The sequence below is a fragment of the Lissotriton helveticus genome, chromosome 4_1, assembly GCF_964261635.1.
Source record: "Lissotriton helveticus chromosome 4_1, aLisHel1.1, whole genome shotgun sequence".
NCBI classification, from domain to species: Eukaryota; Metazoa; Chordata; class Amphibia; order Caudata; family Salamandridae; genus Lissotriton; species Lissotriton helveticus.
The window spans coordinates 1,438,137,607-1,438,153,042 of NC_136063.1; the positions used below are offsets into that span (position 1 = coordinate 1,438,137,607).

The window sequence follows — 15,436 nt, forward strand, 5'->3', positions numbered from 1 at the left end:
TGCTTGACTTGCGAGCCTTGAAAGAATAGGCTAACTAAATGGCAGATTAGAGAATTTATTTTCCCTTGTCAAGTATATAGATGTGCAACAGAGGTTTCTAGTTGAACCAGTGGCAGCTGCTACTTAAAGGGGTGGCAAGTGGGGATGAAAAATATAAAAATAGTCACTTACCTGCTGACCAGCCGCTGCCTCTAGTTCCTCTTTGGTCGACTCCAGATGCAGGAAGTGCAGAGGCTCCCAGACTCCCCTAGCCAATTACCACAGTGCTGTCACCAGCATGACAGCAGCATTGTGATTGGTCTGAGCACCATGGTTCAGCGCTCAGACAGGAACTGGCATCCTGTGCATGTTCTCCACCCAGGCTGTGCAATACAGCTGGGTGTGGGACATGCTGAGTGTGCATGACTACTGTTTGTCTGGCCCAAGACAGACAGCCAAACCTTCATGTGCACTTAAGAGAGTGTCCACAACTCCTCCCCCTGCTCCTGTAACAGCCCTGCCCTGCCCGCACCAAAATGTAGGCTTAGCCAGGACGGAAAAATAAAATGCTAATAACATTGCGTTATTATCAGTTTATTCTTCCTTTTTGAACCTGCTCATAGAGCAGTGAGGCGACTCTCCTCTGCCTTAGCGGAGGAGCCACTGCTGAGTGAAACAACAATCATAACTGGAGTATTGAACAATTGCATTCAAACTCAGGAAATCAAATGGTAGAAGCTAAAAGGGTGGACCCACTTCTATATCTTTCAAAGGGTATTGTATTTGTAATTTGGTACATATATACTCAGTGCTAATGTGATCACACAGTGAGTGAAAGATAAATAGTGCAATGGTGTGCAGAAAAGAACAAACTATTATGGAACATATAACTAAATTCTGTAGTAGGTACAATTATTCCACTCCAGATGATACAGTAACCTAATATAATTTAGAAACTATTATATTCCACTTATCGGAATAGTCTGACCAAGGGCATTATAAGAGTCACCATCAGGACAAAGCCAGTTTTTTAGAGCAAGAGCAGAAACTCTAAAATGATACAGTGGTGTGGGCGCCCGAAGTAGTGAATATTGGAAGGAAATTAAGCAACAAAAGCAACTCATATATGCATTATCCACTTAACTTGACATAGTTAAAGGGGTCTGCAAAAAACATAAAGTGGCAAGATTCATGTTAAAAACAAGCATTTGCAATGCAACAGGTCTCGCATTTTAGAAACTTTGACCTATTAGTTTTGTAATAGACAATGCCTTTTATTATTGCAGTGTTTTAAACACATAAATAAATGGCAGTGTCATTTACAATGCCAATAGGTCAAAATCTCGCAATTGAGAGACCTATTGTATTGCAAATACTTGTTTTAACTCCTTTCTCATGACGTTTATCAAATTGATGCAGCGTCTCTGCATTGGAGTTGCCTCTGTGTTGAGTACACTAATTTGCAGTATGATACTCGGGAGCGCGTGTGCCATGATTGAATTTTCAATAGTTACAAAGAAATATCAAGACATATTTTCATGCTTCTTATAGTCTTCAGAAAACAGGCTACGGAACTTCCGCCTGGAATCAATTTCACAGAAAAAGGAAAATCATTTAGGACAAAAACCTGACACTAGCACGTTAAGTGATCAATAAAAACAATGTTTATTTCACGAAAATGTTGTCCAGTGTCCAGTCAACAGAATATAAAGCGCGCAGTTTCAAGACTCACACACGGGGTGAATTCATTTTAAGATGACAGCAAAGGTTAAAACTTCCGGTTCCCATTGTCCTTGTTTTCTGCCCTTCTGTTGTGACTCACTTACCAGCCTGAGAGTTAACTTGCAATACGCTTGAGACTAAGGGGACTGCGCGGTTTAAGTTTCTTTTAGGTCGTTTTGGATACGTGTCTAAAATTCGTTCCGGCATGGGGGTACATTAATTTACTAAAACATGTTATGGTGATACTTCTGATGTTGTTTTTTGAAGTTTAGAGGACAATATTTCTACCACAGTGTATCAAAAACAGTATCAATAATCGCCAATGGGTGCTCTTCTGGCGCTAGTGACAATCTATATGCTTATGTGTTCTAAGAAAAACCAGCCACGGCCGGTAGTAGGTGTAACTGCAGGGCGGTGACGTGGGGAGGGGGAGGGGCAGGGTAGGGGGTAGTAATGTATGGATTACGGACTTTAACAGGTAAGTAAACATATAAATAAATAAAACGAATTTCGTTGCGCGCACTGCATCGCATTTGGTGAAGCAGTGCGTGCAACTAAATTTCTTTTATTTATTTATATGTTTACTTACCTGTTAAAGTCCGTAATCCATACATTACTACCCCCCACCCTGCCCCTCCCCCTCCCCACGTCACCACCCGGCAATTACATCTACTACCGGCGTGGCTGAGAAAACGCTGTAACCTGGGGCGCTGTTAACATGTTGTTCCAACATTGGCACATTTTGAAGTGCCAACCACTACATTTAAAAAAAAATAGAAGTTAATCGTGTTGGAGGAGTGCAGTTGCGCCGGATCTTTTAAGTATGCGCTTCAGAACAGCTGGGGACCCTTGTTTCATGGTACCATTAGCTCTTTAATTGTCCAGCTTTGAAAGAGAGAAATGACAACAGGGAAAGCTGATTTACAAGACTGCAGTTACTGTCAACATCATAAATCTGCAAACATCATAAAAAATGGACGACATCACCGTCGAGCAAAAAGCGATCCTAGTGGGGACCGGAAAGTCCTTCTCAGCCTCGCCTTGTCTGGCAGAGCCGCCAGTTACATTGTCTTTACTGAAGGGCAATGCCCAGCCGTACGTACAGTGGAGTATAGCATTGTTCTGCACATAGAAAACACGTTATATGTCTACACCCTATAGTTTCAGAGGCACAGACAGGTAATGGCATTTACACACAACATAGAAAGGCCACATTTACACTCCTGATGTTAAAATGTTCACAGCTAAAGTGGGGGTGCCGCAATTGTAACAGAAATAAGCAAATAGAAAATAAATGGTGGCCGCACGCTTGTTTACTTTTGTTACAATCGCGGCACCCATGCTTTATCTTTGAACATCTTAAGCTAAAGCAATTGCGGCACGCTGCGCTTTAGCTTACGGTGTTGAAAGCAAAAGCAATTGGTGCGGCCATTGTAAAAAATCAACATGAATGAAAAGAAATACGCATGAAGCAATGTTATAAACAACTTGGGCCCAGAGAGCGGCGTGCAGAAAGCGGACAAAAAAAAGAAAATAGATAAGGAGCGACAGGCGTGTGGCACTCAAGGGTGGCACACAGAGGGTGGGTGACGGTGCGGGGGAGGGGGGACGACGGTGGGTCGGACGGCATAGATGTGCATCTAGCACTGCCACAAGCAAGAAGGAATACAGTCAACACAAAAAAGAGTTCCCAAAATAAGAGTTACGCTGTCTAAGCGTAACAAACCTGTACTTGATCGGTGCTGCACAGGCAAAAAAGGGAAGTGACATTGGCTGCCTAAACCAATTACAAGACAGCAAAGAAGACCGACACTACCCTGAACAAATAGCAAGCAGCAGGAAGGAGCTACCTCAATTTACAGAATACTTCAGGTCTTGCGACAGCGCATGAGCTGTCTAGGCTCGACCTAAAAAGGAAACAAAATCCATAAGCGGGTTCAAGAAGGGAGGCACAGGATTGAAACTTCACCAGGGCCAAACCAACAGGGATCGCACTGAGTTACGTGCATAGAAATACTGGGCCTTATTCAAATAAGCGGAATTTAAACATTGGTCAAGAATTGAAACCTGAAGTAAGAATTCACAAAGTGATGATTCTAAAATGTGTTGAAAAGCTTATTGAAAAGGTTATAAGAAGGGCAGGAGGAGCCACTTGCAAAATGAGTGTCATTACCTCCCAACCTTTATTGATTTCCTGAATTTGAATATGACATCTCTTTACTCCAATTACTATTGTTCCACTCAGAACCTCTGTTGCACATTTATATATAAATGGTCATGGATACAGGAGGTAATTGGGCTGCCCCTGTTGAAAAGCATGGCACAAGATGAAGACTGGGTTACAGTCTCCCAACTAACAAGGAATTTATCTCATTCCTGAGGCTTTTGAGATGCACCAGACATTTAGGTGTGATTCCATAGTTGAAAACACTGAATTTTACCCAAGTATTACCCGCTAAAATGTACTTACAACTGCTTTCAGAGAAATACGTCTTATTCGCTGTGGTCAGTTTTTTATGTGCAGCTCTGGCGTTCAGGTGCTCAAGAACGGACTCAGTATTACATTAATGTATTAGGTGCTTCCTTGTTGCAAGTTGCTTTTATCATATTTAGCTTTAAAGTGGTATTTTATGTACATGTGTCATATTTGTGTGGTTTTATGGATATTTATTGTGTCTTTTATGGTTGCTTGTGCAACCAAATAAAGATTTCAATACTACTCATATTTTAGTATTGTACTAGTGACTCCATCAGGCAAGATTACATTTTTGGCTACCATATGCAAGATTACTAGCAGTGTTCACCTCATTGCATCAGACAGGGATGCCAGCAGTAATGAAAAAAGGCTTATTCAATTCAGAATGTCTCAAAAAGTGTAAAAAATTACCCGCAGATGCAATGCCAGGGCCCAGCATGACTATCTGTAATAAGCCTCCCCTCATGACTTATTACTCAACAATCAGCTTTAGATATATTTTGGAAATTCTGCCATTTTTCTCCAAACATCAGTATATTAGTTCAGAAAATACACATATTTTTGTCTTGAATGCAAAATACTGGCATACTTACTTTAATTCAACCAAGCGGAAGGCTCTAATTTAGTGGCTGGGATACACATAGGAGAGCTACTTACAGATAGCTGGAGAGCTGCCAGCAGCTCACAAACTGCTTGTTGGAGAAGCCTGGATTGGACAGTCATTATTTAGGTCTTTTGGGAGGTTGTTGATTTCTGAGTCTATACCTCAGCACACTACCTCCCTGAGAAATCTTGGGCTGCTTAACACATTACCCTGATACTCAAATGCAGAAAGTGTGTACCTGGTTGTTAAACCTGTCAGCCCTAAAATGATCTTCCCCCAACACTTTGCCCCCCTCCCCCAAAACGTTTTACTAAAATTTGTTTTTGTTGGCCTTAGGACTCTGTGCACTTTACCACTGATAACCAGTGCTAAAGTGCATGTGTGTACTCCCTAACACATGGTAAAAGTGGCTTACACCTGATTGGCATATATAATTTACTTGCAATTCCCTTCTAGAGTGATATACCATGAATTAAATGCTGCTAGTGAGACTGCAGTGCTTATTGTGTCACACACTTAAGTAGCCCCTTAAAACATGACCCAGATCTGCCATTCCAGCATGAATGCAGTTTTAAACTTCCAATTCATCTAGGCAATATAACCAGAGCCAAACTGGCCATAGCAGGCACCAGGCGTTTCTCCGGTGGGCCGCCAGTCCAGCCCTGAATATAACCCCCTTGAAAAGCCTTAAACTCCCTTTTTATTGCATATAAGTCACTCATACGTTTGACCTTAGGTAGCCCACAGGGCAGAGTGCAGTGTAATGAGAAGGCAGTACTCGCACTTTTAAGTTTTGCATGTCTTGGTAGCGAAAAACTGCTAAATTTGTTTTTAACTTCTGTGCCTACCTGCCCCATTGGATAACACAGGTTGCCTTATTACATTTAGAACTAACTTTTGATTGGGAACAGGTGAACATTTCATTTTTTGTGTCTGGGAAATTGTAAATCAAAATCCTCTTTAATGGTAAAGTTGGATTTAAAGTTAAAATTTTGAAAATGACACTTTTAGGAAGTTGGCATTTTCTTGCCCTACCCATTTGGTGCCTGCAGCATGTCCTTTGTCAGATTACTGGGTGTAGTTGGCAGCTGGACTTAGTATATTCCCCCAAGACAGCCGCACTGTAGAGAAACTAACTGTAAACAGATGGGCCATCTGCTGGGAGAATGGAGGGCGAAGCTTTCCAGAGCACCACTTGCAACTGAATAGGCTGGGCTCTGCCTTCACACACAGGACTTATCACCCCTGCATTGCTCATGCAGTCATTTTGGAGCCAGGACAGGGAAGTAAGGAGATTTCAGGCACTTCAAAGGAAATTCTCAAGAAACAGCTCCTCCTACAAAGAAGGCACCAGGTATACAAATTGGACCCTCAGACCCACTCTTCAGTTCACTTTCTGGACCTGCGGAAGGTCTCTGAGAGGACTGCCTGCTGCTGTGGACATCTGTGTACTACACAAGACTGCTTTGCTGCACTTTCAAAGACTACTTTGCTGCCTGGGGCCTGCCTTAACCCCTCAGAGGCCTACCCTGCTCTCTGTTCCTTTTTTCATCACTTGAATCCAGGACTACCAGAGTGATTCCAAGGGCTAGCTGGCTGGCTTCCTGATCAGTGCTTCAGGGACAGAAATCACTCCAACCATCTTGAACCCGCACTGGAACCTAGCATGATGAATCCTGTACTCCCAAGTTGTGGGTCTTCAGTCTTGGACCCTTGGTTGTGGTGTTAAAGTTGCCTAGATAGCAGAATAGGGAATAGATTTGGCTAACAACTTCTCTTAGAACAGAGGGAAGACTAGGACCAACATGCTCGTCCATACGGCCAATGTGCATCACCGGTCAGCCTGACTTCTTGGTAGCTCTTGCTATGTTCTTCTCTGCAGCAGAACATCCTGTTAAGCCGGCCTTAGCTAAAGGGATATCCAGACTTCTGGAACTCTTGTTGGCTACACCCTCCTGCCTCATGCTGCTGAATATTTTCGCCTTTCACAAAAGAGACTATGTCAGAACGTAAAATCCTTCACAAAGACTTCATCCAGTGGCTCACAAACAACAATGCCTCCTCCTTGGACACCACCTGCAGCCTTGACCTGCTAAACTACTACCTTCTCAGAATATTTTTGTTGGAATTTCTTCTATGTTTGAGGGAAAGTGCTGACTTGGCCCAACCCTCTTGTATTCAACTGGCACTCCATCACAGTCGGTCATACTTTTTGACTTTGACCTGGTTTTGCACGACTAGATGTCTGCAGTTGGCTCTTTGATATTTAAACTGCTAGTATTCACCTTTAGCTCTAAAATTAATAATTCTGGTTCTACAGATTGCATGTTTGCTATTTTGGTGACAAATGCGTTATTAAAATGTGCTCTATGTTTCTAAATTGGTGTGGGATTTTTCTTGCACTGGGTTTTCACTTTATTACTGCTTGTGTGCCGCATAAATGCTTTACACTTTGCCCCTAAGTTAAGCCTGACTGCTTTTGTGCCAAGATACTAGAGGGTTAAGCACAGGCTAACTCAGAGACTTTTGTGGTTCACCCTGACAGGCATTGTAGTTGTTGCTTGGACAGGAATCACCCCCCCATTCAACCAACAACCCAATTTCTCACACTGGTGCTCGGTTTCGAGTGCCGTAGTAGGTCCAGTCGTGGAACACCATTGATAAACAGCCCTAACCATCTGTACGTTCGGTGACCCCTGAATAGATTCGGAGAACAGCTTCCGATAATCTGATCTGCTGTGCTACATTTTTTATTAGAGGATCTACCAGGTTTTTAATAAAAAAATATATATATTTACAACACATTCCCTCACAGTATAGGTACAGACAAGTCGGACCAGGAAATAGACCATGGATTTGGCCACTTTATCACAGCTGTTTGCTCAGGTCAAATCGGGTTCCTCTCTGGACCTGGCTCCCCTTCATAAACTCTGCAAAGTAGAAGAAACTGTCCTTCCGGTTCCGCTGGAGGTACTAAATTCCTCGCTATCCAGTGACCAGGTACCCCTGGCATGGAAGCATGCTTTGATAAGAGCTCTCTTGAAAAAGTCCAACCTTTATCCAGAGGTATGAAGTAACTATCACCCGGTCTCCCTGCTTCCCGGGACCAGTAAAACACTTGAAAAATATGGAAATAAAATCCTCTCTGAACACCTAGATAATCACTCCCTTCTGCACACCACCCAGACAGGCTTCCGCCCTAACCATGGGACAGAGGCAGCCTCGCTAGCAGCAGTGGATGAATCCAGGAAAATCCTCGATCAGGGAGCGGCGGTCATTCTACTTGACCTGAGCTCCGATTTGATACGGTCAATTATAACATCTTATTTGATAGGCTCAGAATGGTGGGAGTCTAAGGCAAGGCCTTGACATGGGTTAAATCGTTCCTGAAAGAGAGAGTATTTCAGGTGTTCGAGGGGAATTACACCTCCAAATGTCTGCCACTCTCATGTGGAGTTCCCCAGGGCTCATCATTGAGTCCCACCCTTTTTAATATTTATCTCAAACCGCTGGCCGAACTACTCCTACCTTATGAGATTCAAATTATTTCATATGTGGATAATACTCAATTGGTGGTAGCATTAAAGCATCCGAAGAAGACACCAATTAATCTGAATCCTGTATGGAAGCTGTGGTCACGTGGATGTACCAGTCTTGTCTCAAGCTCAATGGAGACAAGACTGAGTTAATGATCTTAGATAACCACCCCTGTGCTTCAATGAAATCAGTGGGACTAAGTTGGCCTAAATGTCTTGGTCTACCTCCAACCCCCAAAGGTCAGATCAAAAGGTTAGGTGTCTGGCTAGATAAATCTCTCAATTTTAATAGCCAAGCAATTAAGTTAGCTGCATCATGTTTTGGCAATATCAGAATGCTGCGGAAAATCTTCCCATTGCTCCCGATACCGGCACGAAAGGTTTTAGTACAGGCATTGGTGCTCTCAGGGTTAGATTACGGGATCTCCCTCTAGCTAGTCACCACAAAAGTGACTATAAGGAAACTACAGGGGACACAGAATTACGCAGCCAGGCTGCTTTATCAGACTCCCTACCGGCAATCAATTAAGCCAGTTCTACAAAAACTTCACTGGCTGCCAATAAGCGAACGGATCAAGTTCAAAGCTTTGTGCATAGCTCATAAAACCCTTTGCGGTACAGGTCCCAAGATAAACCACTCTCTTATGGCCTTTCACCACCCATCAAGATGTCTCCGGTCGGCCAGCCAGTTTCTGGCAGTGATACCAAATATTAAGAGAGCACGAACAGGCTGTTGCATGTTCTCCCACAATGCGGCCAAACTATGGAACACTTTCCCCATCCAGCTGCGTTCAACCATTCACCATCTCTCCTTCCGGAGGCAGCTCAAGACTTGGCTCTTTCAGAGTCTGCCTTAATCAGTTCATCTTCTTTTGCTCTGCTTGTCATTGATAGCGCGGGGATGCCTATGGGTAGCCAGGTACTCTATAAATATTTATTAATAATAATGATAATAATATTAATAATAATAAGGCCCATGAGTTTGCCCTGATGTGACCACCATTATTATTCTGTACCTCCCTTAATGATCCTTACTAGATTTGCCTAAAAATGTCTGCAGTATGGGGTCAGTTGTGGCAGTTACCACCAATTTATCCAGAAAAGAGCATCTAGGTATTGTGTATTTTTTTATTATTTAAAGGGTTTTTTCATAAGAACATGACTGCGATTATGGACATATTCAGCAACACAGCCATAGGAAGCCACTCAGAAGAAAGCAGATCTTGGATTTGCCAAAGAGCTGGTAACAGGCTATCATTACGTCTTTCCTTTTTTGGAGAGGTTCAAACCAATGGGAGACAGAGTCATCTGTATCTGCACCTGTGGTAGAAGAACTGGCATTGTCTGCATCGGTCACTGGATCCAGATCTATGATGTTATACATTTGAAGAATATATTTATTTACCTCCTATGCAGCTAGACTATCTCGCGGATTGGAACCACTCTTCTTTTGTGGAACTAAGCTGCTCATCGCAAGCGCAGATAGCTGGGCAACCATTTTGTTTGGTGTTTAATTCTCTGAGTCACTAGTATTGCATGTATGCTTTCTTTTAGTTTTTCCTTTTTTCTTCTAATTATTATTATTACTTAGATTTGTAAAGCGCATGAGGGTCCCGGGAGGCTTCCCAGGTCTGAAACATAAAGAAAATGGCTAAGAGTTAGTAATTAAAAAAGCACGTCTTCAGGAGTTTTTTTTTTTACTTTTCAAAAGAATTGCAAACATGAAACGTAGAAGGCACAAAATCCCATCATTTTTCACCAAGTTATGCAAAGGAGCAACCTCCTTGCCTCACCTTATGAATAATGGCATCAACTGCATAATTCAAATTGCTGGATCTTAGAGCCTGATTAGGAAGATATGGCAACACCAGTGACGTAAGATACAGTGGTCCAGAATTAGTCATGTATTTGTACATGTAGCAAAGTGCCTTATACTGGATGCACTTACCAATCGGGAGACAATGTAGGTCCCGAATAAGGTGATAAACCGAGGAGTGTTTAGGTAGGTGGAAAAAGGCAGCTGCACCTCTGCATTCGGAATGAATCTCATTGTTAAGGTTTTTGTTGCACTCAAATAAAGAATATTACCATAGTCAAGTTTTGCGCTCGCACAACCAACCATCCTGGAACAGCAAGAAGCCAAAGTATTTTCCTCATACACCTAAGGATGCCACCTTGCTGATTTGCTGGTCCATGATAAGCTTTTTTTTTTTTTACACTGATTTTTATTAACATGGTTGCACATAAAAAGTTTTACAGCAATGGTACATCCCATCGTTTGTCATGCATCTCCGCTCCGATCTTGTCTTTATATGTTTACAGTAAATCTCAATTTCACATTTATGTAGCATACATTTTTCAGTTACTTTCACTTAGAAGCTCAAAGAACTTATGGCAGCTTTCCGGAATCTATTCATCTCGGATTCTTGCGTACAATCATTGGTTCAAGTATATTAAACAGTAACAACACTAATGGTAAGCTTGTTATAAAGCCAGAAACCTAGGTCCTACACTTGACATGGGGTTTTACCAAGTCTCAATTTGATAGTTCAGCAGTGAGGATCCAAAAATTGGATTTGATTGCCGTTCAATAAAACTGCAGACTTGCTCCCATGTAACTTTAACAGTTGTTACTCACCCGGGTTAAAACACAGATAAAGCAGGAATGAAGGCCTGATGAACGGCGATTATCATTAAGCGATAGAGATACAATGATTTGTGTATCATCACCGTAAGAAAGGAATGTGCTGCCAAACCCATCAACTATGTCTGCCAGTGGCTGCACATAGATGGTAGACAAAGTGGGGTTCAGAGCAGAGCCATGTGGCACCCCATAAGGTAGCATGTAGGTGGCCGAGTTATACGGTTACACACACACGAACGATCTTGCAGAAAAGAGCTCAGCCAGGCCAATGCCAAGCTTTAAATACTCAGATCCTCTAATCTGTGAAAGAGCACCTGGCGTGAGACAGTATCAAAAGCAGCACTCAGATCCAACAGGATAAGAGATGCAGTGCTTCCCCAGTCGAGCTCTGATCTAAGGTGTTTGGTAACACCTAACAGTGTTGTTTCTGTACTATGTTCAGTCCTAAATCCAGATTGTGAAGAGTGTAAAAGCCAATTGGTTTCCAAATAGGCTGACAGCTATTGATTAACATGATTTTCAAGGATTTTATCAAACAGTGGCAACAACGAAATGGGCCGATAGTTAACCCAGTTTGTCATGTCCAAGTTCAGTTTCCTGAGTAAAGGTACCACCATTGCATGTTTTCAAGTCTTAGGAACGGAATCCTCAAATAAAAAAGAATTGAGAAGATTTATCGAGATTGGAGAGAGCAAGGAACGCATTTTGCTCAAAAGGGCAGGTGGCAAAGGTTCTAACGGTGAACCCAACTTTGTAGTGTCCAAAACAGATAGAAATGTAATGTTCTCAATAAGGGAAACTGTCCCTAAAGAACAAAGAGATGGATCAGGGGAGCTAGCCCTGGATTTCCCAATTTCAGTGGAAGGAAAAGAAGCTTGATTAGTGGCCATTGTTTTGCAAAAATTGCCTGCTAAATCATCACACTGTTCTTTGCAGAATTGACAGACGTGGAGAGATAGTAGCAGCACCCGACAATGATTTGACAATCTGAAAAAGTACCTTAGGAGAATTCTGAAAATTGATAGATTCAGTAGGGGTGGGAGTGTAGGAAGAACATTAACAGAAGGAAGTGTGTGTACCTCTGCTGGAATCAATGCACTCTTTTGTAAGACTTTTGTCATAGGAAGTTCAATTGCTTGTGAAAGGGATTTTATTATGGAAGCCTTTTGCTCCTCTTCCACATGCTCCTAAACCATGTAAGAACCAGCCTTCTGTTCTTTTAAGCAATACCATTATAGAATCTATAATCACAATATATTACGTACAAAAGCACTTTAAATAGAGTGAAAGCAGTTCCTCTAACTCTCTGGTATCTGACCACACGGTGGGTTAATGTCCCCTTTAAAGATAGCAAGTCAAGTTCTGTAAGAAACAGAATTCCCAAGTGTGACAAAGTATTTCCATCCTCTGGGTTGCATTGCCTATACTGAGCACCTGAAGTAGTGTAGGGTGTGTAAAAGGAAGGGATATCAACATGCTGATGATAAATAGCAGAGACGTTTCTTCTGTGTGCGCACAGCTATGCTGAAGATATGAGTGCCTGTTGGTAAATGGAAGATCCTGCACACTCAGAGCTGCAGAGAAGAGAGCAGTCGTCAGGGGTGAGTAAGCATGGCGATAGGAGGACTAAGAGGAAATTAAAAAACAGATGTTGCAGAATAGATGGCCATGGAGGGAAGTGACTTGGGCAGCTTCACATACATCCAAACATGAAAAATATCACAAAGTGAGATACGGAGGCATCTTTTGTGAGGCATTTGCAAATAATATATGAAGTTACAACACCAACAATTACAACGCATGCTTTTACAACAACATTTTTACATCGCAGCTACCATTACATCGCATGATTTTACAATGCATGCCATCGTAACGCATTTTTTAAACAAACTATTACAACGCATGCCATTACAACGCATACCATTACAAGGCATAATACTTTTAGGACATCAGTAGGGTAAGTGTTGGATAGTGTAGGGGCAATAATTACTATTCCCACTCCAGTGAGTGCAACAGTAGGGTAAGTGTTGGATAGTGTATGGGTAAAAATTACTATTCCCACTTCAGTGAGTGCAACAGTTGGGTAAGTGTTTGATAGTGTAGTGGTAACAATTACTATTTCCACTCCAGTGAGTGCAACAGTAGGGAACATGTTGGATAGTTTAGGGGTACAAATTACTGTTCCCATGTACTCCAAAACCCATACCCACCCTAAAACTAAAAGATCTCCATTACTTACCTTATAATGCATTGTAATGGCATGCGTTGTAATGGTATGCGTTGTAATGGCATGCATTGTAGTGACATGTGGTGTAATGGCATGGGATGTAAAGGCATTTGAGTTGTAACAGTTGCGTTGTAAAAGTAGTGCGTTGTAATGACTGCGTTGTCATGGATGTTTCCCATTTGCAATACTGTATGAGAAAGTAAAAGAAACTGTAACATATCTTGGCTGTGAGCAGCAAAAAAAGAGGTCTCACTGCTCCCAGAATAACATTATCTATTGGATGTATTTGAATTGGAATTTGTTATTGTAATCACGTAACTGTTTGGAACACAGGGCCATGTTGACCTGTAGGGCCTCATGGCCACTTATAACACCAGAACGTCACTTTGTTGACGTTCCGGTGGCGCAATGTGCTCTGCATATTTACAAGGCCACATAAAGCCACTTACCATGGCTTTTCATGGCCTTGTAAATATATGCCGCTTTAACGCAGAACACTGCGTGAAAGGGGCGTTCCATGGGTGTTGCTGTTGGTGGGTGTTGTTCTCACACAACACCAATGGAATCTCACACAACACCAATGGAATCTGACACATTCCCAGATTTACAAGAAATTTACAAGACTCAGGGAAATCGCAAGACTTTACAAGAAATCGCAACCTTGGAATGCATCAGAATCTAAGGCCACCCCAGGGGGCAGCACACATAGAAAGAGGAAATCGCCTAAATTGATTGATTTCCTGCAGGAAGGTCTCCCTTCCTGCAGAAAATCAACCAGGCCTACTACACAGGCACCCTTGCACCATGGTGCAAGGGTGTCTGCGTTGGTGCACGGCAGCCCATTGTGCACCAGTGCAGGGAAACGGACAGGAATGCGCTGTATCCTATAAATATGGTGCATTCCTGCCCTTTTCTTTTGACGGAGAGCAGCTCAGCAAGATTCCTTGTGGCGCTGCCCTACGGCAAAACCTTATAAATGAGGTATGCAGTGTTTGTTTCTCTTTACTGGTTAAATCTCGAGTGCTAAAATATAATAGAGCAAAGCTGGAAGCATGCACTCTGCCTCCCTAGCTTTCATCTGTTGTTTGAGTGTTCCCTACTTTCTCCACTTATTTCATATGCATAATCATTGCTGTGCTTTGTTACATTTTTGTTAATATCAGTGCATACCTACCTTTGTTCTGTTGTGCCTTTATTCGCAGAGGTGATCAGACACGAGCATGTCACACATTAAGTTAAGTGGTGTAAATAAAGAAATGTGTGCAAACGTTTCTTCTTTCCTTCTTTTATGTCTGCAGCTTGAACATCAATTAACCAAGAAGAAACTGGAAGGTTGGACTAGGTCAGATAAAATGGCGTCGGTAGAGGTAGAAGTGCTGCTGCCCAAGTTCCGGCTGGCAGAGAGCTACGACATGCGTGAAACTCTGATCAGCATGGGGATGAGCGACGCCTTCAACCGGGGAAAAGCTGATCTTTCAGGAATATCCGACAAAAACGACCTGTACGTGTCCAAAGTGTTCCATAAGGCTTTTGTCGAGGTGAACGAGGAGGGCACTGAGGCTGCGGCTGCCACTGCCGCGACCGTCGTTTTGAAAATGGCCTCAATGAGTGTCAGGTTTGAGGCAAACCACCCTTTCCTCTTTTATATTCAGGAAAAAAAGACCGGCAGCATCCTCTTCTTTGGCAGAGTCGCCTCTCCATAGAGCAAGCATCTACTTGCCCCAGAGTCTGTAAAGGATGAGGGCCCTTTAAAGATATACATCTTCTACAACTTTTGTAACACAACAAAGAACAGACAAAACTGGTACTTTTGTATTTTATATGAGTTCACCTAATACCTTCAGACATATTATGTAGTATGGTATGAAGCATTATGCAAAATAAAGTTTGTCTATTAATCAATTTTGCACGTTTTCAGTCTTATTACGGCATCAACTCAGCTCCCTTATTTATTTACTCATTGGAAAAGCATACACCTCTCTCCAAGCTTTCATGAAACCCTCATACTCGAGAGCCCCCTTCCCCTAGGGCTGTTATTTTCATAATTTGGAGTGGGCAGTGTGGTCTCGCTCCCCAAGCCTCAAAGAGGCGGCAGGGACCCCATCACAGAGAGCCGTTCATTTAAAAAAGGTAAGATGTGTGCAGTCCCCTCCTTGAACAGATGATCGGCCCTGGGGACCATCCCCCAGATTCATCAATGTCCCGATTTGCGAGTCCTTAATAGCGATTATTAAGGAATCGCTATTAA

General features: G+C 42.5%; 1 protein-coding gene across 1 annotated transcript in view; it reads left to right on the forward strand.

The window, feature by feature from the left end:
• Positions 1-15,090, forward strand: part of LOC144829153 (serpin B10-like) — a 185,644-nt gene extending 170,554 nt beyond the window's left edge. The window contains exon 8 of the mRNA XM_078687996.1: positions 14,487-15,090. Within this exon, the coding sequence (XP_078544122.1) occupies positions 14,487-14,891 (405 nt within the window). The 3' untranslated portion in view covers positions 14,892-15,090. The remainder of the gene's footprint in view (positions 1-14,486) is intronic.
• The last annotated feature ends 346 nt before the right edge of the window (positions 15,091-15,436 follow it).